This window comes from Marmota marmota, unplaced genomic scaffold (assembly GCF_001458135.2).
Source record: "Marmota marmota marmota unplaced genomic scaffold, marMar, whole genome shotgun sequence".
NCBI classification, from domain to species: domain Eukaryota; kingdom Metazoa; phylum Chordata; class Mammalia; order Rodentia; family Sciuridae; genus Marmota; species Marmota marmota.
Window position 1 is genome coordinate 28,031,710 of NW_026000082.1, and position 26,724 is coordinate 28,058,433.

The 26,724-nt window shown below is 49.0% G+C and overlaps 2 protein-coding genes across 3 annotated transcripts in view; both read right to left on the reverse strand.

Annotated features, from left to right (window-relative positions):
- Positions 1 to 14,201, reverse strand: part of Tfap2e (transcription factor AP-2 epsilon) — a 19,759-nt gene extending 5,558 nt beyond the window's left edge. The window contains exons 1-5 of the mRNA XM_048782699.1: positions 14,197 to 14,201; positions 9,438 to 9,580; positions 8,570 to 9,267; positions 8,031 to 8,082; positions 6,088 to 6,321 (exon numbers count right to left, since the gene is read on the reverse strand). Of these exons, the coding sequence (XP_048638656.1) occupies positions 6,088 to 6,321; positions 8,031 to 8,082; positions 8,570 to 9,267; positions 9,438 to 9,580; positions 14,197 to 14,201 (1,132 nt within the window). The remainder of the gene's footprint in view (positions 1 to 6,087; positions 6,322 to 8,030; positions 8,083 to 8,569; positions 9,268 to 9,437; positions 9,581 to 14,196) is intronic.
- A 4,653-nt stretch (positions 14,202 to 18,854) lies between these two features.
- The window catches only part of Ncdn (neurochondrin), a 9,303-nt gene continuing 1,433 nt past the window's right edge, over positions 18,855 to 26,724 (reverse strand). For both annotated transcript variants that reach the window (XM_048815776.1, XM_015485282.2), the window contains exons 2-7: positions 26,533 to 26,673; positions 24,482 to 25,450; positions 23,217 to 23,458; positions 22,058 to 22,282; positions 21,525 to 21,667; positions 18,855 to 20,370 (exon numbers count right to left, since the gene is read on the reverse strand). In XM_048815776.1, the coding sequence (XP_048671733.1) occupies positions 19,934 to 20,370; positions 21,525 to 21,667; positions 22,058 to 22,282; positions 23,217 to 23,458; positions 24,482 to 25,450; positions 26,533 to 26,655 (2,139 nt within the window). In that variant the 5' untranslated portion in view covers positions 26,656 to 26,673 and the 3' untranslated portion in view covers positions 18,855 to 19,933. The remainder of the gene's footprint in view (positions 20,371 to 21,524; positions 21,668 to 22,057; positions 22,283 to 23,216; positions 23,459 to 24,481; positions 25,451 to 26,532; positions 26,674 to 26,724) is intronic.

Sequence of the window (26,724 nt, forward strand, 5' to 3'; positions counted from 1 at the left end):
GGGGATGTGGCTCAAGCGGTAGCGCGCTCGCCTGGCATGCGTGCGGCCCGGGTTCGATCCTCAGCACCACATACAAACAAACATGTTGTGTCTGCCGAAAACTAAAAAATAAATATTAAAATTCTCTCTGCCTCTCTCTTTAAAAAAAAAAAAAAAAAAAGAGAGAAGAGGACCACCACCAGGATCTGCTCTGGCAGCGAGTGACTGCTCCGCAGGTTTCTAAAAAAAAAAAAAAAATGGCACAGCAAGGAAGGAGCAGAACTCACTCTGTCTCCCAACTCCAAAGCTCATGTCCTTGACCACGATGCTACAGTGGCCTCCTTCACCCTTCTTGGTGTTTTGGCTCCTGCCTACTGGTCTTGCCTGGTCCCCATTTGTCCTCCAGGCCCTAGATTCACATTGACCAGTAGAAATATAATATGAGCCACATAAGTAAACTCCCAGACCTGCTCATGTGTGCATGAGAATGCTTATCCCTAGGTCCCTCTTCACCTGTGCCCCTCTGCCTTGAGGGGACTTGGGACGATAGAACTATTCTATAGCTGGATTGTTTTAGTGGTTTCATGACTACATATATATATTTGTCAAAACTCACAGAAATAGACATTTCGAAAGGGCCAACTGCACTGTATTTAAAAAAATAAACCTACAAATTGATCAATTAGCAATAAAAAGGACAAAGTGACTGTCCTTCCTCCCATCTCTCCTAGTCAGAGGGAGGGATCAGAGAAACAAAATTTTTTCTCTCTTCCATCCAATTGTTATTAAAACTGGAATTCCCTGAGGCCAGGCCAGTGACAGGGGAGAGAGACCAAGGCTTTGTGAAGCTGTTTGTGCATGTGCAAATATGGGTGTGTGTCCCAGAAGTGACCATACACAAAATTATTTGCCCTTGTCATAGAGCAATGAGGATGAGATTGTCCATGTGTACATACACTCAATACTTAGCCACAGCTCTGTATACAGACATAGTCTCTGCCCTCCTTGAGGGTGACCACATGCATATGGACACACACAAGTGCCTTATCCTGTCAATGGTATATTTATGCAAACTAGGTGCAGCCATGTGTGTGAAATGGCAAGGGACATATGTGTCTATGAATAACAGACCTTGCTGTTTCCCCTACCTGTCCCTTTTCCTTCAGAACCTCTTTCCTCAAAAACAGCAAGAGGGATGGAGTTCAAGATTAGGGAAGCTGGGGAGGGGGCCGTCATGTAGCGGGGAATTAAACTAGCCCAGACTGCAGAGCAGGGACATTGGTGGTCTCCCACACCCACAGGACAGTTCCCACCACAGTGATTCCTGAAGCTGAGATGGTCTGCCCGTGGTGTGCCCCTGGTCACACAGGCAGAAGCCATTCATGTACTCCCAAGGCTCAGAGCTGATGCAAGAGCTCTCAGTTATTCAACTCACATACCCAAGTCACACTCTATCCACAGGTGGTAGATACAGTCTGGCTACTGAATCTGGGGGTATGCAACAGACTCTCAGAAAGCTTGTTAAAATTGCAATTCCTTCTAGAACAAAACAGAGGAGAAAAATCTTCATGACCTTGGGTTGGGAACATAGTTATAACACCAAAAGCATGACCCATAAAAGCAAATAACTATAAATTGGATTTTGTCCAAATTCAAAATTTGGGGGGCTGGGTGGTGGCTCAGTGGTAGAGTACTTTTTGCCTAGCACACGTGAGGCACTGGGTTCAATCCTCAGCACCACATAGAAATAAATAAAGAAAATAAAGATATAGTGTTCATCACAACTAAACATATTTTTTTTAAAAATTCAAAATTTTTGTCCCTCAAAGGATGCTATTAAGAAAATAAACCACTGTAACACAGTGGTGGACTGCTTGCTCTCATGTGTGAGGCACTGGATTCGATCCTCAGCACCACATAAAAATAAATAAACAAAACAAAGACATTGTGTCCAAGTGTAACTAAAAAATATTTTTTAAAAAAGGAAAATAAATAGATGAGGTATCAGGCTAGAAAAAAATGCTTGCAAATCATATAAATCTGATAAAAGATGTGTGTTCAGAACATATAAAAAAGAGCCCTCTTATCTCAACAAGATAACAACCTAGTTAGAAAACAACAAAATATGTGAAGACATTTCACCAAATATGATAGATGAATGACTAATAAACACAAGAAAAAGTGCTCAACAAAATTAGTCATTAGAAAAATGCAAATTAGGCATGGTGGTGAAAGTCTGTAATCCCAACTCCCTGGGAGGCTGAGACAGAAGATCACAAGTTTGAGGCCAGCCTTAGCAATTTAGTGAGACCCTGTCTCAAAATTCAAATATATATATATATATATATGACTGGGGACATAATGTGCTCAGTGGTAGAGTGCCCCTGGGTGGTACAGTCCTCAAGAGAGAGAAATTAGGACTATATTAAGATACCACTAGATGGTTATAACAAAAGACATACAATATCAAATGTATTTGAGGGTGTGCAGAAACTAGAACCCTCTTGTATTGCTGGTAAGAATATAAAAACCTAGTAAAGCTACTTCATTTATTTTTATTTTTTATTTTTTGGTACCCAGGATTGAACCAGGGACACTTAAACACTGAGCCACATCCCCAGTCCTTTTTATATTTTGTTTAGAGACAGGGTCGTGCTAAGTTGCTGAGGCTGGCTTTGAACTTGTGATCCTCCTGCCTCAGCCTCCCCAGTCACTGGGATTACACCTTACCCAGCCAGTAAAGCCACAAAGCCAGTAAAGCTGTTTTAGAAAACAGCTTGGGGGGCTGGGGATGTGGCTCAAGTTGTGGCGCTCTTGCCTAGCATGCGTGAGGCCCTGGGTTCGATTCTCAGCACCACATAAAGTAAAATAAAGATATTGTGCCCACCTAAAACTAAAAAATAAATTAAAAAAAGAAAACAGCTTGGGCCAGGTATGGTGGCACACACCTGTAATCCTAGTGACTTGGGAGGCTGAGGCAGGAGGAATGAAAGTTCAAAGCCTGCCTCAGCAACTCAATGAGGCCCTAAGCAACTTAGTAAGAACTTTAAAAGGGTTGGGACAGGGCTGGGAATAGAGCCCAGTTGGTAGAGTGCTTGTCTCATATACACAAGGCTCTGGATTCAGTCCCCAGAACCACACACACAAAAAAAGGGCTGGGACATAGCTCAGTGCTAAAGTGCCCCTGGGTTCAATCCCAGCATCAAAAATAAAGAAAGAAAGAAATCAAAATAAAATAGAAAACAGCTTGGCAGTTTCTTTAAAATTAAACATATATTTACCATATAGTCCAAAGATTTCATATCCAGGAATTTTCCCAACAGCAATGAACACAGGTCTACCCAAAGTCAAGTATATGAATGTCTACAGCAATTCCTAATTGCCAAAAAGTGGAAACAACTCAAGTGCTCATCAAGTGACCAATGGTTAAATAAAATATGTTGCTGGATGTGGTTGGTGGTGCACACCTAAAATCCCAGGGACTCAGGAGGCTGAGGCAAGAGGATTGCAAATTCAAGTCAGCCTGAGCAACTTAGTGAGGCCTTAAGTAACTGAAAATTACTTAATGAAACATTAAAAGGGCTGGGAATGTAACTCAGTGTTATAGCAGCACTCTGGGTTCAATTCCCCAACCTCTGACCCCCCAAAAGTGTGTTAACATATAGTAGAATACTACTCAGCAATGAAAAGAAGAAAAGTTACTAATATATGTTACAAGGATGAGACTCAAAAACACAATGCTAAGTAAAAGAAGCTAGAACTGGAAAAGTCTGCATATAATCTATTCTATTCTATTTATTTATTTATTTATTTTTATTTTTATTTTTATTTTTATTTATTTATTTTTTAGTTATCGGCGGGCACAACATCTTTGTTTGTATGTGGTGCTGAGGATCGAACCCGGGCCGCACGCATGCCAGGCGAGCGCGCTACTGCTTGAGCCACATCCCCAGCCCTAATCTATTCTATTTATACAACATGTTCAGAATATGCAAATTTACAGACAGATCAGTGATTGCCTAAGGCTTGGCGGGAGAATAAAGATTAACTACAAATGGGAATGAAGAAATTTTGAGGGGTGACAAATGTCTCAAAATAGATTGTGCTAATGGTTATACAACTCTGTACATTTTACTAAAAGTAAATAATATTCATACAACAAATGAATTTTAGCTATGTAAATGTTTCCTCAATCAATCAGTTAAAGTGCAAGTTCTAGGACCATACTTTAGGGATTCTTATTCAGATGTGGGGAGGTGCCCAGAAACAGCCTTTTTTTATTTTTCAGTTGCAAATGGACGCAATACCTTTATTTTATTTTTATGTGGTGCCAGGGATTGAACCCAGTGCCTCAAGCATGCTAGGCAAGTGCTCTATCACTGAGTCACAACCCCAGGCCCCCCAAAACAGCTTTTTTTTTTTTTTTTTTTTTGCACCAGGGATTAAACCCTGGAGTGCTTAACCATTGAGTTACATCCCAGGCCCTTTTTATTTTTTGTTTTGAGACAGAGAGACTTGCTAAGTTGCTTAGGGTCTCAATAAATTGCTGAGGCTGGCTTTGAACCTGAGATCCTCCTGCCTCAGCCTCTGGAGCTGCTGGGATTATAGGCGAGTGCACAGGGCCTAGCCAGAACTACATTTTTAGCCAGCACCACCAGGGGATCTTGATGCCTTTGCTTCTGTAGTTCACACTTAGGGTCCCAGGAGTCCAAAGCCTTGAGTGTGTGGCTGCAGCAGGAGAAAGGCAAACAGGAGGGGCAGTGACCCTTCCCCTCAGCCTTCTTGTGTCTCCTCTACCCCAGTAGGACCTGCTGGTTAAGTTTCCTTCTCAACAATTGCAAGAGGATTTCTTTTAAACATACTCTCATCCCTTCTCCCCCCTTCTTCACACTCTTCCATGGCTCCCGCTGTCCTCAGGTTAAGTCCAAACTATCTGCATTGCCACTGTTTTTTTTCTAGAGCAGACAGCAGCCTGGGAGGCAAGTAAGGAAGGGTTATGGAAGTGCAGGGTTAGATTCTGTCTTTGTGTAAGATTTTGATATTATGTTTGTTATTATCTTGATTCATGCGGTGAGTACCTCACTCCTTAACTTTCAGAACCTTCCCAGAGCCCAAGAAGGCAGAGGAGCTAGTGACATCAGCCACTGTAGGGGAGACCCCCTGAGACTGAACAATTGATTCTCCTGCTTTCCAAGAGGGCAATCACCCACTCTCTTTTGGGAGAGAAGGAGGGATGCAATTCAATTCTTAACTCTAAACCACGCCCCTCCAGCTGTGACTGTATAACATGAAACCTACAGGAACTTTGACTCTTTTTATCCTATCTGGTTTTCCCACAGAAAGGGCATTTGCACATGCTTTTTACCCAGTGCCGTAAAAGTAGATCGGCTCCTTCCATACTCCCTCTCCCAATGTACTCAGACTTAAAAATCCCATCACCTAGTACCCACTGAGCACCCACCCACTGCACCTGGCTAAAATCTCTCTTCTAGGAAGCCTCCTGACCTCAGGCGCTTTGCGGCTGGCTCGGCTCATTGTCCTGTGAGTTCCTATGGTGTCTTGCACAGACACCCTTACCCACCCACCCCGCCTTTCTTGACTGGAAAATATTTCTGCGCAGCTCTTTCCCCTACCATTACCGCCTGCTTTCTGTTTCTCTGGGACGGGTTGCAAAACTGGAGGTGACAACTGTGCGCAGAAAATGGAGGGCTCCCAACTTCCCCTCTGTTAGGCCTTAATCCAGTCTGCCACCCCCAAACCCAAGTTGTGGCTGCAAGGGGCAGACGTGGAAGTGTGTGGTGGGTCTTCGCGTCGCCGGCCCTCCTCTCCAGGGCAAGTGCCTGGAATCTGCCAAAATTGCATAATCCCGGGCTGGGCCCCTAGGGCTTCCAGGCTCGCACCCGGGTGGCACAGGTGAGATGGAGGCCCAAGGATCTGTCTGCTGTGGACTGGGGCGACCCGGGTTTCTTACGCAGGACCCTAACCCTTTGTAACGCAGCCGCCCCTCCAGCCAAGGCTGGAGGACCTGGAAGAGTGGGACGCTTCAGCTGGCCAAGAGTAACTTTCTATAATTAAGGCCCCCGGGCAGAGTGGGGTCCCTCATCGCACCCGGCGGGCGCTGGAGCTCCCAAGGAAACAACAGGGACTTCCAGTGCTCTCCGAAGGGTCCGAAGACGAAGAAAGGCGCTAACCCATTGCACAGTTGGAGACCCGCGGGGCTAGCGGTGAGGCCGGGTCCCGCAGCGACCGCTGAGGACCAGGGCAAACTGCCCGCTGCGCGGGGGGTGACGAGGCTCCTGGGTGCAGGACTGAAGGTGGACCATCGTCGGCACAGCGGCTGCTCTAGGTGGACACCGCGGGAGCCAGCAGTACTTTGGCTTTTGCGAGGACCGCAAGCTCAGGCACCGACTCTCTACTCCCCAAACGTCTGCCTGGAGGCCGATTGGCTAATTCTCGGCGCAAGGACGAAGCACTTCCTCCCGCCGAGCGCTCGGGGCCCTGGCCCCTTTATTCCCGTTTTGCTGCAGCGCCTTGGGCTGTAACTCAGGTTCCCCGCTTAGGTTACCGGCTTTCCACCTCGCTCCGCTAGGCCACCTGAGATCTGGCACTGCCATCCACCAGGTGTGCGAACTCACGTCCGTGCCTCCTGCTGGCTCCATCAAGCCAGCTCGCAGAGCCCAGACACTCACTGTGTCCCTGGGACTACCTTCGGGGCGCATCTAAGATTCAAGAGTTTTGGAACCTGATGTCCTTTGAAAGAAACCAGCTCTGGTTCCTAGCTATAATTCAGGATTAAGGTACTCTGAGTAAAAGCAGATTGTTTTACCCTTCCTCAGGACAGGCTTCCCAGAACTTGCCGGTGGGGAGCTCCAGGAATTGGGATGTCACCAATAGCTGAGGTTGTGAGGAGACCCCAGCAACTACACTGTGCACCCCACCCAGCTCAACTAGCAGGGCTTTGTTGGCTTAGTGGACAGCTCCTGTCCTGATAGAAGGTACTATCTCCAAGAGTCTTCCATTATACTTGGTCCACTGTTCTCCGGAGATAGGATCATCCTTGAAATTCCCCAGTTCCTGGCCCCCACCCAGGTTCAAGGACAGGTAACCTAGGTTCACTCACTCACTTGGTCCTCAGGCCCCCAAAGCCATTCAAGGTTGTGTCTCATACCCCTGATTTTACTAATGCAAAAGGACACCTGGAAAATTTACAGGAAGGGAATCTCACATGTCTAGAAATTATCAGATACCAAAGGATAAATTCCAAGACACAACAGGGATCCTGACACATACACTGAGAACTCCAAACAGAAATGTACCCCAAAGTACAAAGATGCAAATTACAAATACACTCACACTAACAAAGACATACCAAGAAATATCCGACACCTGGGAAAGGAACATGTGGACAGGTACAGGACTTTGAACTCTAACAGAGACAGGGACATCCAGGAGTATGCAGGCCCTGACCCACAAACATACAGCCTAATACAACAATATTCAGTTCTTCTAAGCCTACTAGCTGCAGGAAGCTCCTGCTGAAAGAAAATTCCCTAGCAGAAAACTGAAAGGGCCTCAAGGCTCTTCAGGGAAGGAAGGGTAGGAGAGCCACTGCTAAGCTCCAAAATGCTAACGCTCTGTAAAGTGGAAATCATCCACAAAAATCTGTGGAACAACACTCCCATTCCCACCTCTTAGGAAATAGGGAAGTGGTTTAACTCGTTCTGCAAATTAACTCCAGATCCACAAGAGCGCCCTCCCCTTGGCGAGGGAAGGCCAGGCCCAGGAGTCACAGCCAAGGGAGCGGACCCAGCTCAGGCCACCGCAGGCGGCAGGCTTCAGGACAAAATCACAGACCCCGGCTCTACTGCCCAGCATCTAGCCAGGCTCGCAGCCTTCGCTGTCCCTCTAAGGGTTCGTGAAGAATGTTCAGAGGCCACCGAGCCTGGTGACGCACATGAGGCACTGGCGGCAGTGAAGAAAATGGGTCTGTGCTCCCTGGGCCTGCACTATCTCGCCTGGCTCTGCCCTGGCAGTTACACGCCATTCCTTACCTTTCTTTATCACAGACTGGTCCAGGAGGTTCATTCCCGGCTCATCCATGGCCTGCAAGTAGATGAAGGTGGCAGTGAGGGCGTGAGTAAATCTAGTCGTCTGTTGCTTCCCAAGCCCCTGCTGCCCCTATCTCTGTCCGCTCAGCCCTGCGTGCAGCACAGTCGCCCGAGTCGGCGACGGGCGGGGCAGGGATAGCGGTGGCTCGCACTATCTACCTGGCGCCAAGGTGGAATCCTGGGTACTCACCGTGGCTTAGACAAGCAACTACTGCGCCTCCCTTCGCTCCAGGAGCAGGATGCCCCAGAAGACTGCCCATCAGACAGGAATGGATGCCCAACGTGGCTCAATGGCACACCCGAAGAAAGAGAAGAGTTGCGCAGGCACCACGCATTGACAAAGTGCCAGGCTACCTTTAAACTGCGGGCAGTTTCTAAACCAGGACGTGGGATGTATCTTGGAGTCACGAGTGGGAGAACTGGGAGAAAAGTTATGTCCCTACATTTGTCACTTTTAACCTCCAGCCAGGTTGCTAAATCGCCGCAGCCAGAGGGAGCGAGGGGAGGTGGGCAGCCATCCCAGACCCCTCGAGTCTCACCTGCAGATCTTCCAGGCCAGGTGGCGCCGCCAGCCCGGGAAGGCCCAGGGGCGCCTCAGCTAGGCCGTGCGCACCGTCGGCCAGGCTGTGCAGTAGCCGGGGCACTGCGGCGGCGTACTCACGGCGCGGGTCGAGACTCAGAGCGCGGGCGGGCGGCGCCAGCAAGCCGGGCGGCTCGTCGTGGGCGCGGGCGGCAGTGCGGGGCGCGGCCCAGGCAGCCTGCGGAGGTTGTGGCTGTGCCAGGGGCGTCAGGCCGCCGTATGGGTCCCCGGCCAGGTGGGGAAAGGCGGCGGCGGCGTCGGGCGCCTGGCCGTAGGGCAGTGGCGGCTGCGGGTAGGGCGGCGGGAAGTAGGGCGGCTGGAAGTCGGCGGCAGCTGCGGCCGCCGGCGTGTGGCAGAGCGGTGGCGCCGGTCCGTAGGCTGCCTGGGACAGAGACGACAGACGGGCCCCGCCAGCCGCTGCGCCGAGCCCGTCGGGGCGCTCCTGGGAAGGAAAGGGCGAGCTAGGTGACCCACGGGCAGCTGAAAGGACCCCAGCCAGAAAGGATCCTTCTTGGCTCTGGAGGATCCAGCTGCCGTCCGATCCTCTTCCTCGGGCCCAGTGTCTATCACCGAATGACCCGAGGGCGCGGGCGCAGGAGCCTCAGGCTGAGGCTACCTACCCACCTCCCTCTAAGCTGGCGGAGTCCTTACTGCTCCCTCCCTCCGAGATTTCGTTGGCGCAAGGGCAGGAGGTTTGGAAGATGCAGCACGCGGGCTCCTCGATTCTCCGGCCAAGGGTGCCCGGTGCGGCGGGACCTGAGACTACTCACCATGGCGGAGTAAGTGTGCACCAGCATGAGGCGGGTAGTGCGGGGTGTGAGACGTAGCGGCTGCAGAGCTCTCGCCCGACGGCGAGCGCTGCGGGAAGAGGGGCGGGAAGCGGACACAGCCGGCTAGGGTCACGGCGCGGCACCTGGGTACCACCCAGCCCAGAGCCCAGCCTGTGTAAAGTCCTCAGCTGTGAGCACCCTGAGGCTGGTCCAAGGAAGCGGAAAGGACTGGCCTCTGATGGCACTTGGAAAAGTCGGTCAACGGGTACCCAGCGCCTGCCCCACTCCCTCTGAGAGCAGCCTGCTCCATGCACTCCAGTTATAGTGGCGGGGGCGCGCTAAGCCTCGGGGGCGCGCATTAAAGAGACAAGCGATGGCCTTTCTCTCCTTTTTCCCTAGCGGTCGCCCAAAGGAGGGCGTGGCTTTGGTGTGATCCGGCTGGGTGGGTAGCAGAGAGTGAATTCGACCCCTGCTGATCTAAGCTGCATTCTGGGTTCGAAGCTCTCACAACTGCAGTGAAACAGAGGGTTCTAGGCTGGGACAAAGAGGCCCTGAATTTGCTTAGCTCTCTGGCATCTTCACCTTTGCTCAAAGCACAACTCTTTACTGGTCTCAGCTTCCTCCTCTGTAAAGTGCGCATCATTTCTCAGGAAGGGAAGGTTGAGTTTTAGGGGGAAAAAAAGAGCGATTGATTTAAATTTTTTTGAGAAAAAGGAAAAGATTTATTGCTTTGCTAGCCAAGGAGAAACAGAGGGGACTCCTGTCCTAAAGCCTGTGATTCTGCCCACCAGCAGGAACAGGGGGCTTTTAAACAGGTGATTCAAAGGCTACATTCCATGTATTCTCTGCCTGGAGTTGTAATTCACTTGTTAATTTGGGAGGTTGTCATTTTTTTTTTTTTTTTTAGTTGTTGATGTACCTTTATTTTTTGCTTATTTATATGTGGTGCTGAAGATCGAACCTGGTGCCTCACACATGCTAGGCAAGTGCTCTGCCACTGAGACACAATCCCAGCCCTGTCATTTTTTTAAAACTGGTTTTATTTTTTAAATACATGACAGTGGAATGCATCACAATTCTTATTACGCATATAGAACAAATTTTCATATCTCTGTTTATATATAAAGTATGTTCACACCAATTCATGTCTTCATACATGTACTTTGGCTAAAGATGTCATCGCATTCCTCCATCATTGCTAACCCCCTGCCTCCTCCCTCTGGCCTACCTAGAGTTCCTCAATTTGGGAGGTTGTCATTTCTGAGATCTTCTGGTACCATTCCCAAAGTCTGGGTTACTTTATTCATGTGGTAATACTGTTTTCCCTGAGATTAGGGAGGGCCAGAGATTAGGGAGGAGCAGGGAGAGAGGAAGAGAAAGAAACATGTCCATTTAAAAAAATAAGTTGCAGTGGCAGAGCAGCATTATATTCAAAGCAAGTGTTATATTTAAAGTGGACTACTGTTACACTTCCCTATTGTCAATTTCTACATTCCATTTCCATGGAAAAATGGGTGATGACATCTCCAAACGGCTTCCTGCTGAAAAGGGGTGAAGTTGGGGAAAGTAACCCAAAGTCCTTGTTCTCTATTGGGTGGGGTGTGGACAGTTAAGGGCATTCAGCATCAGAGCAGGATTGATTTAATCTTTAACCACTTCACCCAACTTTGGATGAGGTGGATGACTGTGAATGTGGAAGAAGTTTGTGAGCTGCAAACTTAAGCTCATGTACACACGTGTCTATGTGCATCTATATGGGGAGTCCCTCTGTCTTGAGTGACTCTGGGTCAATACTCCTCTGAAGGTGACCACTTCACTCAGGCTTCCTGCATTAGTATCCCTAATGCCAAACTATGGTCTGAGGAATTTGAAGACACAAACTGGCCAGAGAGAGTTGCTTGTGTTGGGTTTTGGTGTTAACTGCACATGAGAAGGAACTAAGATGTTTTTGAAGCCATAGGAAACTGGGCTGAGTGTGGGCCTGTGACATCTAGATGCTGTAGAGTGAATCTGTGTGTAACTGACTCACGTGGACAGGGTGCAATACTAACATGCATAGGCTGTGTGTTTGTGTGTTATCATGGCAGGCACTGGCTGGCTGTCAAGCATGTTTCAATCTCTATAGTCAATCCCTCCTTTTCCCTTCTAAAACTCAACCTTTCCCTCCTGAGAAGCACAGACAGGGGTTAAATTAAGGCAAATAAGAGGAATGCTAAGGATAATGGGCATTAAGAAAAAAGAAGGAAGATATTTTATTTTTCCATATTTTTATTAGTGCTTTATTGTTGCACATAATGGTGGGATTTGTTGTTACATATTTGTACATGCTCACCATATAACACTATAATTTAGCCAATATCATTCTATAATATTTCCCTTTTCCCTTCCCTCCTTCCTTCCCCTGGTCCTGTTACTCTACTGATCTCCTTTAGATTTTCTTGAGATTCCCCCCCTCACCTTTCTTTTCCTTTTTCGTCTCTAACTCCTTTTTTTATTTTTATTTTTTATATAGTGCTAAGGATCGAACCAGTGCCTGTGTTACGCAAGTGCTTTACCAATGAGCCACGACCCCAGCTCTCCCCTCTAACTTCTACATATAAGAGAGAACATACGATCATTGATCTTCTGAGTTTGGCTTATTTCGCTTAACATAAGGTTCTTAAGTCTATCCATTTTCCTGCAGATAACATAATTTCATTTTTCTTTACATAGTTGAATAAAACTCTATGGTGTATATATGCCATATTTTCTTTATCCATTTATCCATTGATGGACACCTAGGTTGGTTCCATAGTTTGGCTATTGTGAATTGTGCTGCTATAAATATGGGTATGCATGTATTGTTATAGTATGATGACTTATTTTTAAAATATTTTTTTGGTTGTACATGGACACAATACCTTTATTTTATTTCTTTTTATGTGGTGCTGAGGATTGAACTCAGTGCCTCACACATGCTAGGCAAGTGCTTTACCACTGAGCTATACAACCCCAGCCTGTTGATGACTTATTTTTTTGTACTGGGAATTGAACTCAGGAGCACTTTACCACTGAGCTACTTCCCAAACCCTTTTTATTTTTTATTTTGAGACAGGGTTTCACTAAGTGTGTGGGGCCTTGCTAAGTTGCTAAAGCTGACCTCAAACTTGCACTCCTCCTGCCTCAGCCTCCTGAGTTGTTGGGATTACAGGCATGCTCCACCATGTCCAGTTTGATGACTTAAATTCTTTAGGATAAACACTGAGGAATGGTATAACTGGGTCATATGGTGGTTCCATTCCTAGGTTGTTTTTTTTTTTTTTTTTTAATCAGGGATTGAACCCAGGGGTGCTTAACTACTGAGCTACATCCCCAGCCCTTTTTTTATTTTTTGATTTAAGACAGGGTCTCTTTAAGTTACTTAGGGTCTTGTTAAATTGCTGAGGCTGGCTTTGAACTTGCAATCCTCCTGCCTCAGTCTCCTGAGCTGCTGGGATCATAGGTGTGTGCCACTGTGCCAGGCTTCCATTCCTAATTTTTTGAAAAACCTCCTAAGAAGGTACATATTTTAAAAAGCAAGAAGATGCACAGGGCATAGTAGAAATAATAACAGCAAAGATTTACTACAGCGTATGCCAGCCTCTGTGCTAAGTATTTTATGAATATTAAGTTATTTAACCCTCACCGTGGTCTGTGTGTGTGTGTGTGTGTGTATGTGTATGTGTGTGTGTGTGTGTGTGTGTGTGTTGTAGATGGACAGCATACTTTTATTTTATTTATTTTTTATGTGATGCTGAGGATTGAACCCAGTGCCTCACACATGCTAGGCAAGCGCTATGCCCCTGAGCTACAGCCCCAGCCCTCACCATAGCCTTTTGAGATCCATATGCAGGTGAAGAATGAGGTAAGGCAGTAAGAGTTGAAATGACATGCCCCAGGTCAAGCAGCTAGTTAAGTGGCAGTGCTGGGGTCATCCCCCTCTGGCCTCTCTGGGTGCCCAGGATCACTGTTTTATACTGCCTTAGACTCAGGGGCTTACAATTTAATCTTGCCTCTAAGTGACTGTGTGATCCCAGGCAAGTCTCTTCTCCTCTTTGATCTCAGTTTCTGCAACAACAACAATAAAATAGGATTGGGTGGAAAGGACTAGTTGTTTTCTTTGATCTCTGTTTATTGAAGTAGTAGATAAGAAAGTAAAGGTAACAAAATTGAGATGAAGTAGAGGAAAAGGGGACATCATTAACTCATGGAATGTATGGTACTAGGTGAGTATCTCAGAAGACACATGACAGGTGCAGAGCTTAGACTGGGTCATCTCAGCTTGAGGGACTTTAGGGAAAGGAGTCTAGCAACCAAGGATTCATCACTAAGAACTTCCCAGAGTCTGGAGCCAGCAGCTAGGTGAATGAAACAGAAATGGGCAGCTCTGCAGGCTTCCTGCTCAGGACACATGAGAGGTGAGGAGTGAGTTGTGTGTGTATTTATACCTGTGGGTATGTGAGTCTGTGGAAACCCCCCTCTCCTACCCTAAACCTTAGCCACAAGGACCTCAGAAGTCAAACTCTAGGAGAGACACTAGTGTGTAACAAGTACTATAGTAGACGCCTTCAGAAGTCCAGGAGCAGCAAGGGGGTCAGTGTCCATGCCCAGCTCTGGAGATCCCATTGCTCTCTCCAACAGGCTTGAGAAGGCCAGACGGACAGGATGAGCTGCCTATTGGTGGCTTCCCTGGGTTTCTTCACCCTAATTACCTGCAGTTTCACCGTCCCCCACTTCTTACCTCATTCTCCTACTATGACCATTTCTGACCTTGTGTCTCCTCCCTTTTCACCCCCAACTTTAATGTCAGCTTTCCATTCTCAGAGCAGTTGCTGCCTTTTCTTGTCTTCATGAGTGAGTTTACCCCCTCAAGTCTCTAATGACTCTGTGTCTGCTGTTATTTCCCGGACCATGTTATTTCCAGTCTGTAGATCTCACTAGAGATCCAAAACTACACATTCAAGTGCCAGCTGGAGGTCCCCTCAGACATTTCCTTGCATCCATTTGAGTTTCCAAGACAGATATCTCCTCCACCCCCACCACCAACCCCAACCTGCTTTTCCTGATTTCTAAGTTCCATAAATGACACAATCGTCCTTCAACTTAAAAACTTGCCAGTCATCTCAGAAGAATCTGGGAAACTCCACAAGCCAATCCTCAAGGAGTGTCACCATTTCTAACCCTTAAATATCTACCCGTAGATGTTTATGGAGGAGACTTGAGGTGGATTTCCTAGAAGGTCTATGGCATCATTCTCGCAGCTCCTGAGGCTACTTAACTCTTCCTCATAGACCTCTAGTTCTCAAAGTGTGGTCCCTGGACTGGCATCACCAACAACATTTGAGAACTTGTTGAAAGTGCCAGCTCTTGGACTCCACCCCAGATCTATTAAATCAGCAATTCTGGGGGTAGAGCCCAGAAATCTGTTTTAATCAATTCTTTTTTTTTTTTTTTTTTAGAGAGAGAGAGAGAATTTTTTTAATATTTATTTTTTAGTTCTCGGCGGACACAACATCTTTGTTTGTATGTGGTGCTAAGGATCGAACCCGGGCCGCACGCATGCCAGGCAAGCGCGCTACCACTTGAGCCACATCCCCAGCCCTTAATCAATTCTTAAGAGTAATTCAGAGCTCACTAAAGTTTGAGGGTCAATGCATAGGCCATTGCAACAGCCCTTGATGTCCTGACTTTATTCATATTTATTCTGATGCAATTTCAACTCCTTTCAGCAACAAGAGTGACTGGACCATGTCACCTCCCTACTTTAATGTCTCCTGAGGCTACCATGGCCCATCTTTAGGATAAAAACTTAAAACACTTTAACCAGCTTTCCAGACTCTTTGCAGTTATTATTAACTTTCCCATTTCATGAATTACTTCATAAGAAGTTTAAAGGAGAGCTGGGCATGGTGTCACATGCCTATACTCCCACTGACTAGGGAGGCTGAGGCAGGAGGATCTATACTCTGAGGCCAGCCTGAACAACTTAGTGAGACTCATCTCAAAATTAAAAAAATAAGGGCTGGGGATGTGGTCAGTTGGTAGAGTGCCTGCCTCACATGCACAAAGCCCTGGGTTCAATCCCTAGCACCACAAAATAAATAAATAAATAAATAAATAAATTAATTAATTAAAAATGAACAAATTAATTAAAAATACAAAAGTGCTAGGGATGTAACTCATTAGTAGAGAATCTCTGGGTTCATTCCTTAGAACTGTAAAAAAAATTTAAAAATTAAGCTAGGTGTGGTGGTGCATATCTATAATCCTAGTGGCTCAGGAGGCTGAGGCAGGAGGATTGCAGATTTAAAGCCAGTCTCAGCAACTTAGTGAGACACCGTCTCAAAATAAAAAAAATAAATAAAAAGGGCTGAGGATGTGGGTCAGTGGTTATGTGCCCCTGGGTTCAATCCATGGCATAAAAAAAATTAAATATAGAAGTTTAAAGGAGAAACAAAATATGTCTAGTGCTGTGCATGAAGCATGGCAGGTGGTCAATGAATAAATATTAAATAAATGATAAATGAACGAATGGATGATTTTATGAATTCCTCAGCCAATTAAGGGATCCTTTGGGAAGGCTGTATGTGAGCATGACCCTGGGGAGCTAGACATGGGACCCAGGTATAATCTAAGGAGATCATCTGATAAATAAGTAGTTTTGCTTATGTCTACTGGGGAAAGGGATATTTTTCATGGTCTTATGCTGCTTTGGGGCTCCTCCGAACTGCAGAATCCTATGGTTTCAGACTCCGGGCCTCTTCTGTTTTAGGGCCAAGGGACTTCACTTTCTGAGGTATGGAGGCTGGGATTTATGGTTGTCCATATTCTTTCTTTTCTTTTTGGTGGTGCTGGGGATTGAACCCAGGGCGTTGTGCATCAGAGGCAAGAACTGTACCAACCGAGCTATATCCCCAGCCTATTTGTTCATTTTCTGAGATACATGCACACACCTGGGGCCTGGGATGTGCATAGGATACACATGCAGACATCCTGGAAAAATGGAGTATACAAAATGCACAGAGACAATCACGGGAAACATACATACACATGGAAATACAGGACATGTATTGACCATAGGTGTTCATGGTCCAACATACATGTACTCCCAGGTGGCCTACTTGGTATATTACTCTCTCCCTAAGCTCAGCTTTCCCCTGCTCTTTCCAAAAAGTGAGCTTTTGTTTTGACTTTATGGTAAGAAAAAACTTATGTCTGCCTCCCTTAGTGTTGACACAGCCCCCTCCTCCTCCCAGTCTCTGACAACCTTCATCTCTGGGTCTGGATGGTAGTAGTTCCAGAAAGGAGAGAACTATCACAAGAAGATGCAGAGGCTCCATCTGGTGGTCAGATCTTACAGCTGCGGCTCAGACCTCCCTTTTTCCATCAGCAGAATCACCAGGAAGTAAACTTAGTCTCTCCCAAGTGCAGCCTAGCTTGGTCCTCACTCCTAAGCCCAGAACTCTCTGACCCAACCTCATTAAAGTGCAGAACTCAGTCTGCCTTGGGTTATCAATCTTTTCTGGGCATGATGTCCCACTGTAATGCCCCTTGGATATTTCACAAGCTGTACAAATTCTCCTTTGACCAGTTTATAATTTTCCACAGATCAGTTTCTCTCTCAGTGTTCCCCCATGATCGCCCCACTCTTCACTCAGTGGCCCAGATTAGAAATCTGGAGTTATCCTTGGATCTCCTTCCCTTCTTTGTTCTCTTCACATCCAATCAATTGCCAAGTTCTATTACTTGACTTCTACCTGTACTGTCTCTATCCTCACTGCCATGGGTTTAGTTCAGACATATCACCTCCTCTCTGAGCTTCCTGCCTCAGTCATTTCTGTCAGCTAATCATCTTTCTGAAATGCAAACTGGATTTTGCAGGCAAAGTGGTACACACCTATAATTGCAGTGACTGGGGAGGCTGAGGCAGGAGAATTTCAAGATCAAGGCTAGCCTCAGCAATTTAGCAACACCCTGTTTCAAAATTAAAAAATAAAAAGGGATGGGGATGTAGCTCAGAGGTAAAGTACCCCTGAATTCAATCCCCTGTACAAAAAAAAAAAAAAAAGGCAAAATGAATCCCACTTAATCTGCTCAAAGACCTACAGTTTGGTCCCTCATTATGACCCCATACCTAAGATATCTGAACTTCTGAGTTTAGCACACTAGGACTCTTAGGATCTGCTCCAACCCCACCTTTTGCCACTCCCCACTTCACACTCCACTGAGGCAATGATAAGTTTGCCAGCCTTTATACCTACTGTTTCTCTGTCTACCTGGCAAACCCCTCCTACCCCTTTGGTCTCAGAGCAAATACTTGCTGAGTTTTCCTGGACTTGTTCAGCCAGGCTGAGAGGCTTCATGACCCAGCCACACTATTTCAACCTCCATAAAAACCACTGATTAGGGCTGGGGATGTGGCTCAAGCGGTAATGCGCTCGCCTGGCATGCTCGGGGTGCTGGGTTCGATCCTCAGCACCACATAAAAATAAAATAAATGTTGTGTCCACCGAAAACTGAAAAATAAATATTAAAAAAGTTCTCTTAGAAAAACAAACAAAAACCCACTGATTATACCTCTATATTGCCTTATCTGTTTCCTCTCTAGATTTTGAGCTGCCTGGGTGCAGAGCTTAGGTCTTTTCATAAATTACCCCAGAGAATCCATGCTATGATGGCTTTCACACATCCAATAAGTAGAATATTCTTGTTATGCATAGCTAGGTGGGCAACAAGATGTATTCAGTGAACACTTGTGGGTTTGAGGGCTTAGGTGAAAGAGTCTAGACGGTGTAGGCCAGGGCTAGTTTTGGCTCAGGCCAGCTGAGGCAGACAGTGCTTGTCTCCAGTTGAAGTGCTCAGACAGTTCCCCTTTTACTTGGCATGGAACAGGGGTCAACAGCTGGTAGCCTGACATCCATATTTGGCCTGCATGTTAGGGCCAGCTCGGGCAACTATGCAAGCCCCTACCTCAAAATAAAATTAAAAAGAAAAGACTGGGGATACAGCTCAGTGGTAGAGCACTTCTGGGTTCAATCATCAGTACTAACAACCTGCTGACAAGAGAAGGGACAGTGCTTCACTTGTCCCCACCAAGTTTGGCCACATCAACAGCTGGGCTTGTGACTCTGCTGTGTCAATGAAGGGTGTAGGCTGGGGAGACAGGGGTCTGCATGGAGGCCTTGGCTCTAGCTGCAATACCTTGATCAAATTACTTATCCATGCCTATGTTTCTCCATCTGTAAAATTAGAATTATGATATCTTCTTCCCAAGATTCTTGGGAAGGCTGAATAACACTTTGTGAAGTTACTTAGCAGGACGTGTGTTCAGCAAACGATAACTATGAACTGATGGAGCCTGCAAGGGAGAGCAGATGCAGGGCAGACCACACAACAGACTTCTTGTCACCAATGAACATTTATTGAGTGTCCACATGTGCACAGCTTTGAACGTGGTGATCACAGAACACACTGGGGGAGGGCGGGGGGAAGCAAGGGATCAGATGTAGGGGATCCCTCCCCAGGTTCATAAGGTAGTCCCTGCTGGAGCCGCCAGTCGCGTCTCTCTGCAGAGGAGTAATAACAGGGGTGGGAGCTGAAGCCAGGCACCACGGTGGCAATGGGGTGCGATCACTGGGGAAACATGCGGATTCTGGGGAGGTGTTCCTCCTGTTCCTGGCTCTGGCCAGGCAAGATGGCACAGAGGACGGAAATCAGATGCTCAGGTGTCCAAGCAGGGATAAATACAAGCAAAATAAATAACCCTCAACCCCCATTGGCACTCTGCTGCAACATGACACATAAGCTGAGAGACCTGGGCCCAAGGACTCCTGGGTTCTCTTAAGGAAGCCTGGGTGGAAGGAGGTTCCCCACCCCCGACACTAGCCTGTCTGCCCCAGGTTGCCCTGAAAGGATAGGGGCAGTTCAGACCCTGGGTCACTTAAGTTGAAAGGAAGAACTGTGATTTCAATGGCCTGAGCCTGCTCTCTGCCCAAGGAGGCCAAGGGCAAGAGCCATATGGCCGATTTAAAGGACGTGGACCTGGGGAGCCAGAAGGGGCACCACAGCCTAGGGGAGGCCACGCCCTGGCCGGCAGGGCACTTGGGCTGAGGCAATCAGCTCCTGCCAGCCCTGACCTACCCTGGGGCCTCCCTCCTGCAGGGGAGCCAGACATTGGGCACAATGACACCTACTGCCCCCCTCCCTGGGGGCTTCTCCAACCTTCCCCGGCCTGGCGGGGACAACCACGTTGATTTCCAAGCCGATCCCTGCCCCCATGGGGGCCTGGGGGGCGGGACGCAGTTCCTTACACTTGAGGAGTGGGCACCATGCCCTTGCCCTCAGAAATGCCAGAAAGCTGGGGTGTTTTGGGGGGAAGGAGTCTGGGGAGGGGGTTCTTGTTTGGGGGCTTCAGGGAAGATGCCTCCTCCCTCCTTCCCTCGCTGCCCGCCCCCGGGTCTGTCCCCAGTGGACACCCCTCAGGGCTCTGACAGGCACTGCTCCAAGGCGGCCATGCGGTAGTGGCTGGCCGTTTCCTCACCTGCCTGCAGCCTCATGGCCTCCCGGCACAGCCGATTGGCCCGCGCCAGCTCCACCAGGACACCCTGATAGGCGGCCACCATCTCAGGCTTGACGGAGTTGGGGCTGACACTGCCTAGCAGCTGGAGCAGCTCCTGTGGCCAGCGGGAACGCAACGCGGCAGGGGCCAGCCAGGGCAGCAGCGGCACACAGCCTGTGAAAGCCTGCATGCCCAGAAACCACAGCTCCTGCAGGTCAGCCCAGATGCCCTCGTAGTCAGGAGACAGGGCCAGTACTGCCTGGTCAGAGCCAGGTGTGGCCCGTGCCACATGAGACTGCGATAGGAAGAGGATGGCGGCTCCGAAGAAACCTCTGGATGCTGGGGTCCCCTGAAGAGCTGGAAGGCATGGAAAAAATGGTACATGAACTAGATGGGCCAGTGCTGGGCCAGCCCCTCACTTTCCCTCCTGTGTGGACACACACGGAGCTCAAGCATCACCTAGAATCAGACTGTCTGGGTTTAAACCCTACCTTTCACACTTGCTGTATGACCTTGGGTAGTTAACTTTTCTGGGTCTTGTAAAATGGGGCCAGTACTGCTAATCTTAGCAATCTGTTGTGAGAATTAGATGTGATAAGGCACCTGCTTGATTCCTAGGCCAGAAGAGGGCACCAAGAGGGGAAGTGACCAGGTTTTTGTGAACCTGTCATGTTGGGATTCACCTCCTCTGCAAGTGCTCTCCAGGAAGCTTTGCCTCTAACTTGGTGAGTCAGTGCCATGGTGGCTCTACCTAAGGAGTGACTGAGAGTTGGGGGTGGGGGGTGGGAAACGACCTCCTGGTTTCTGGTCCAAAGGGATATGTTCCCCTTCCCACTGCTGGGTACCCTGCTGGGATCCCCACACAGAAAACACAGAGGCAGCTGAGGGTATGGGCATGTTACACCCTGTTCCTAGGCATCTGCTCAGCTCCTCCAACCTGACAGATGGGGCACAGGGAACAGGCAGGGACAGAGGGACCCAAGCAGACACCCACAGCCAAAGTGGGAGACACTGAGGGCTGTCAGGGGCTGGAGGGGACACCATTCCCCCCGGCACAGAGTCAGAGGGAGGAGGGTGGAGGAGAAGCCGTGCAGAGGGGCAGAGTGCTGACACCTGTCACTGAGGCGGGTGAATCTGTTGAGCAATGAGAAACCTCAATGGAGGGAAGTCAGGTTTCTGACTTAGGCCCTGGGTGGGGGCGGCTCCACCTTGAAAACACTGGATTTGGAGTCCTTGGGCTGCCAGGGATTCCAGGTGCCTCTGCCTGTGCCTCCGAGCAGGCCTGTACTTAACACCCACCAGACCTTGCCTTAAAAGTCTTCAGAAGGAAGAGCATGTTATCATTTCGGGAAGAAGGGTGGGGGTGGCGGATAGAGATATACTGTAGAGATTTCCTCTTCACAGAAAAAATCTGCAATATCATTTTCTGTAAAAGGACTTACGCCCAGAGCACAGCAGGTCCACCCAGGTTTTCTGCCCTTACCCACCAGGCCTGGGTCCCCAGGGCTTACCTGGAGATGTGCTAAGGAGTCGGGCCATAAGGAGGCCCAGGGTGGCCACATTGGCCGCCAGAAGCAGCCTCCCTTGTTGTTGCACCAACGCGGGCAGAGACGTCATCAGAGTGTTCATAAGAGATGTGAAGCAGGCATCACGCCTGGGGAAGAAAGGGAGGCAAGGATGGGGGCAGGCAGAAGGTTAGGAGACCAGATGAAACCCTTTGGAAAATCTGGATCTGGGACTCCTGACTTCTCTGGGCCAGAGTTTGGTAAGAAATCAGGTAGCAGCGTGAAGAGTTAACCCTGAGCCCCAACCATAGCATATGGGGTTATGGCTGGCACTGAGATGTGCTCCAGGAAAATACCTAGGGGCCCAAATCCTTGAGCGGGACTGGCTTTGTCTATTCTGAGACCCTTTCATTTTAACACTATGAGAAATCCAAACGCACAGGGAAGCAAAGTAGAGGTCAAAATTTAAGTCAATTGGGCAGCCCCCCACCACCCCATGCTTGATTGAATCTCCCCCCAGCCTCTCCCAAACCCCTCACTTGATCAGCCCTGGTGCAGTGACCACGAGGTTGAGGAAGATGTGACAGCAGGTCTGCAGGCCGATCTCCACACTATCAGGCAGCACTGAGGTGTCATGGCCAGGGGATGTGAGCTCCCACTGCTGCAGGAAGTACTTGCAAAGAAGTGAAGGGGCCCCCTCCTTGATCAGGATCTCCCGGGGCCCATCTTCGACAGTCAAGTGGCACCAGCCGGGCAGAAGGAGCCTGGGGGGTGTGGAAGGGCAGACGTGTGTGGGGTTGGGAGAGATGAAGGTACAAAGATGTCCTTTTTCAAGGTACCCTGCCTAAGAGAAGTGAAAGTAGGGGAGAAGAAGGACATGTCCTGGAAGGTATTACAGAAAAAGCACAAGATTCAGAGTTACACAGGCCCAGGATCAAATTGGTGCTCTGTTGTACAGCTTGACCGCAGTCAATTACTTTAAACTTTTTGAGCCTCGGTTTTGTCATCTTTAAAATGTGGATGAAACTTCTGTCAGATTTGCCATGTGGACCAAATGAGATAGATCTGAGCCTGGTATAGTGGCACCTGCCCGTAATCCAGCAACGTGGGAAGCTGAGGCAGGAGGATTGCAGGTTTGAGACCAGTCTTATCAACTTAGAGAGGTCCTAAGCAATTAAGTGAGACCCTGTCTTAAAAAGGGCTGGGTCTGAGGTTGTGGCTCAGAAGAGTGCTCACCTAGCACAGATGAGGCACTGGGTTTGATCCTTAGTATCACATAAAAATATATAAATAAAATAAAGGTGTTGTGTCCATCTACAACTGAAAAACAAATAAATCAAAAAATAAGAATAAAAAGGGCTTAGGGTATAGCTCATTGGTAAAGCATCCCTGGGTTCAATCCCCAGTACCAAAACAAAACAAACACAAACAACAAGATATAGTTCTAGTAAAAGGTATAGCAAAATACCTGGCTTGTAATAGATGGTCAATAAACCTAAGTTCTCTTTTTGAGAAATCTGGGATTGGTAGCTCAGGATTCCTGTGGGAACAAGCCTCCCAAAACAAATAGAAATGATCTTAAGAGAACTCTCATGGCCAGTCTAGAAGCCTGGCACAGCCCAGTTTGCGGGGGCCAGTCTGTGTGTCATAGTTTTCTTTAGAATGGTCTGGCTGGACATAGTGTAACAACAAACTCACCGGAGAGCGTCCCCTGGCCAGGTGGGCCCTGGGGTAGTGGGGGAAATGGCCAAGTTGGCCACCTGCTGTGAAAGGTCATTGGCCTCCTCCGCCTCCTCATAGAGGGTCTTGGCATAACGGACGAGGAAGGGCAGCAGCTGGCACACCTCCTTACGCAGGGATGAGGTTTCCTCAGCCAGCCAGGCACCCAGGATCCGAACCGAGGCAAATACGAAGGGTTCCTTCTGTTTCTCTGGCCCCACCTGTTGCCACAGGACCCCTCTGAGATAAAGCAGGACTACAGACCCTCCCCTGTTTTACCAGCCTGCTGGCCAGCCTACAACTGGAAGGGAATTCTGGCCTGTGAGTCCCTCAGAGGTGGGCACCAAGCCTCATCCTACCCCATGTACCCAGTACCCAGCAAATGGGAGGGCAAACCCAACAAAGCAGGCCAACCTTGCTGAGAACAGGCCCCACCTTGATGAGACTCAAAGTGCATCCCCATCTCTCCACCGCCAAGGGAGCTCAAGGCTAGGGGGAAACTCTAGGACTACAGCTAAGTCGCATTCTACAGAGACTCTTACCTGGGATGGGAGGACAGGTCATGCCATGAATATACAACCAACAGTGGGAGGGGGGATGCCCTTTTGGGCTAAATTACAAAATGAGACCAGAGCTTAGCATGGTCTGTTGGATGTGTGGCTGGTGAATTCAGTGGCTGGTGAATTCAGCGGTTGGAGCAGACCATTAAAGAGAAGAGAGTCATGACTGAATCCCTGTGGGACAGGAGAGTGGGTTTCTCAGAGGGAGGGAGGAAGGGGTTGCGAATGGGTGGGTAGTAGATCTAGCTGAACTCCTAGAAAGGCTAGGAACCAGGCAGCCTTGCTCCTTTTTCCTGCACCGCTGTAAATTTGTATGTGTGCATATGTAAAACAATGCCCCGGAGCGAGCAGAACAGACTGCTTCAATTTTGTGTGTGGTGTGTAGTGTGTGTACTGGGGAGCACTGTGTGAGTGGGAGGTTACTGTGTTTTGTGTGTGTGTGTGTGTGTGTGTGTGCTGGGATGTGAGTGCACATATGGTGTGTGGTATGGTGCTTTGTGGAGGCTTTTGGAGGGAGGGAGAGGGAGTGAGGCTCGGCCACACACTACTCCTGAGTGCTGCTGCAGTACCAGCCCCCCCGACATGCAGCCTGGCTTTCTCCTCATTATACCCCTTTTCTTTGCCTTCTGGCTCTGCCCTGACTCCCGGACACTGGGCTCCCTCTGTAGGTCACTACCCCCTTACCTGCTGCAAGTAGAGGATGACAGCTCCGATGGCCTCCTTCATGATGCTCACAAGCTGCACCTTCTGTGGCTCCTTAAGCAGTGACTGCTCGCAGCGGGTACACTCCTGGATCCCCAACTCCATAAGGGCATAGCAGGCAGTCACCACATCCTCCTTCACCTCTGTGCCTGTCTCCTCCAGGCCTAGCCGTACCTCCACGCATGCCAGATTCACCAGGAGGGCCAGGAATTTGCTCCCAGAGCTGCCCGCTGGGATCCAGTCGGAGCCGCAGGCGTGTGCCAGGCGGGCTGCCAGCTTCAGGGCAGGGTTGCGTTGCCAGGAGCTCAGCTTGCTTCCTAGGATGCGCGCCAACCCAGCCTGCAAATCCCGGAGGCATTCAGGGGGCACGGTTGTTGGGGGCAGGAAGAGGGGCAGCAGCTGGCAGAGCTCAAACTTGCTGGCATCCTCGGCTTTCTGGAAATCCTCACTGAGGCCCCGCAATACTGCCAGCAGGTCGGGCTCCGCCTCCTTCCAGCACTGTGTCTCTGCAGCAGCCAGCAACCCCACCAGGAGTGCCAGGGCCTGGTCAAAGCCATAGCCATGACCCAGGTATGCCTGACACAGGGCAGACACGGTGCCACCAGCAATGAGGTGCCGGGGCCCTCGGGGTGTGCCTGCTACAGCTGTCAGGCACTGGTAGGTATCATCAATCATGGAGCGGCGGGCAGCATCATCAGGGTCCCCCCGGGCTGTGAGGAAGGTGCTAAGGATGGGGATCTTGTTCAGGACCTGGGGATGGGTGGCCAGTTCAGGGTCACTGCAGAAACAGGCCAGCAGGGCCACACCAAGGGCACGGAGAACGTGGTCAGGGCAGCCATCCGGTGCCTCCTTGGTGGTTAGGAGACGGTTGGGGAAAGTGAAACCAACGGCGTCAAAGATCCGCCGCCGGGTTTTGGCATCGATGTCACCCGCTTTTACTGCCTTGGTCACCTACAGGGGTATGGGGCAAGTAGTACATGCTATCAGCAGAATGAAAGGAAGAGGTGGCAAGGACAATCCCTTCCCTGAACCCTGGGGCACTGAAGACTAACAGGATTAGGTTACGCAACAGAACTGACTCTGGGATCATCTCATCTAGCTCCTTCTTTTTCAGGCTAATGTGACTTCTGGGATCCCTCTCACCTATGATCATCCCATGGCAGGGAGGTCTTGTCCTTCTCAACCACTCATTTGGGCACTTCATTATCTGGCCAGTTGAGAAGTTCTTCCTGATATCTAATCTAGATGCCCACAACCTGTGTTGGAAGGAGCTTAGAACTCAGTGTTTAAAATCCCCCAAGGATTTAGGGTCCTTCCCTAAATACTGTCTCCAGATAAGTCTCTGATCCATTTCCGCCACCTTCTCAGGGGAAATGGCTCCTGTGTCTCGCTGCTCTGCATGTCAAAACATTTCCCCTTACATTTCACCTAAACACCTCCTCTGCTGCAGTGTGAGCCCTTGACTCCAGAGCCTTCTCCCTGTTGCCATGGCAAACAAGTACTCCCTCCTCCCTTTACCCCCCACACACTAACCCCCCCTTTCTAGCACTGCAGCTCCTGTTCCACTGTCTCCAGCTTGGGTTCCTCCAAAAGGGCTAAGACCCAAACCAGCTTCCTTACCTTCAAGCTACCTACTGCAGTCCTGGCCATCCCCTAGGACCCTTCTTTAATCTCTTCCTGTCCTGCTACTCTTTCAGGTCTCAGAAAAATCATCCCCAGCCCTCAAGTACTTTGCACTAGTTACTACCTGCTGCTGTTACCCTATGAGTCAGCTCCCATCTGCTCTGGGACACCCCAGAAAGCAAACTCAGGCAGCCTCCTCCAAGGACCCCAGTGCCACAGCCTTATTCATCTGCATTCTCCCCTTTGCCCCGAGTCTAGGGGAGCAAAATTAATACAAGGGTAGGGATCTTGGAACTCCTTTGGTGTTTCCAAAGTTGTTAGCACCACTATATATCTTTAGGGACTGGCTGATTCCATTGGGGGCCCCGACCACCCAGTCCTTCCCATCTCCCAATTATCCAACTCCTTACTAGCAGCAGGGCTGCAAACTGTTCGCTGTCATTCTTGGCCTCACGGAGAGCTCCCAGGTAGCGCTCCAGGGTGGGGTTTCGGCTCTCTGCCTGGTTCAGAGCTGGCTCACAATCCGAGGCCATGATGCCCGCCTTGCCCAACTGTGAACACAAGAGGGACTGAGCATCCCTCTGCAGAGGAGGGGCGGGGGC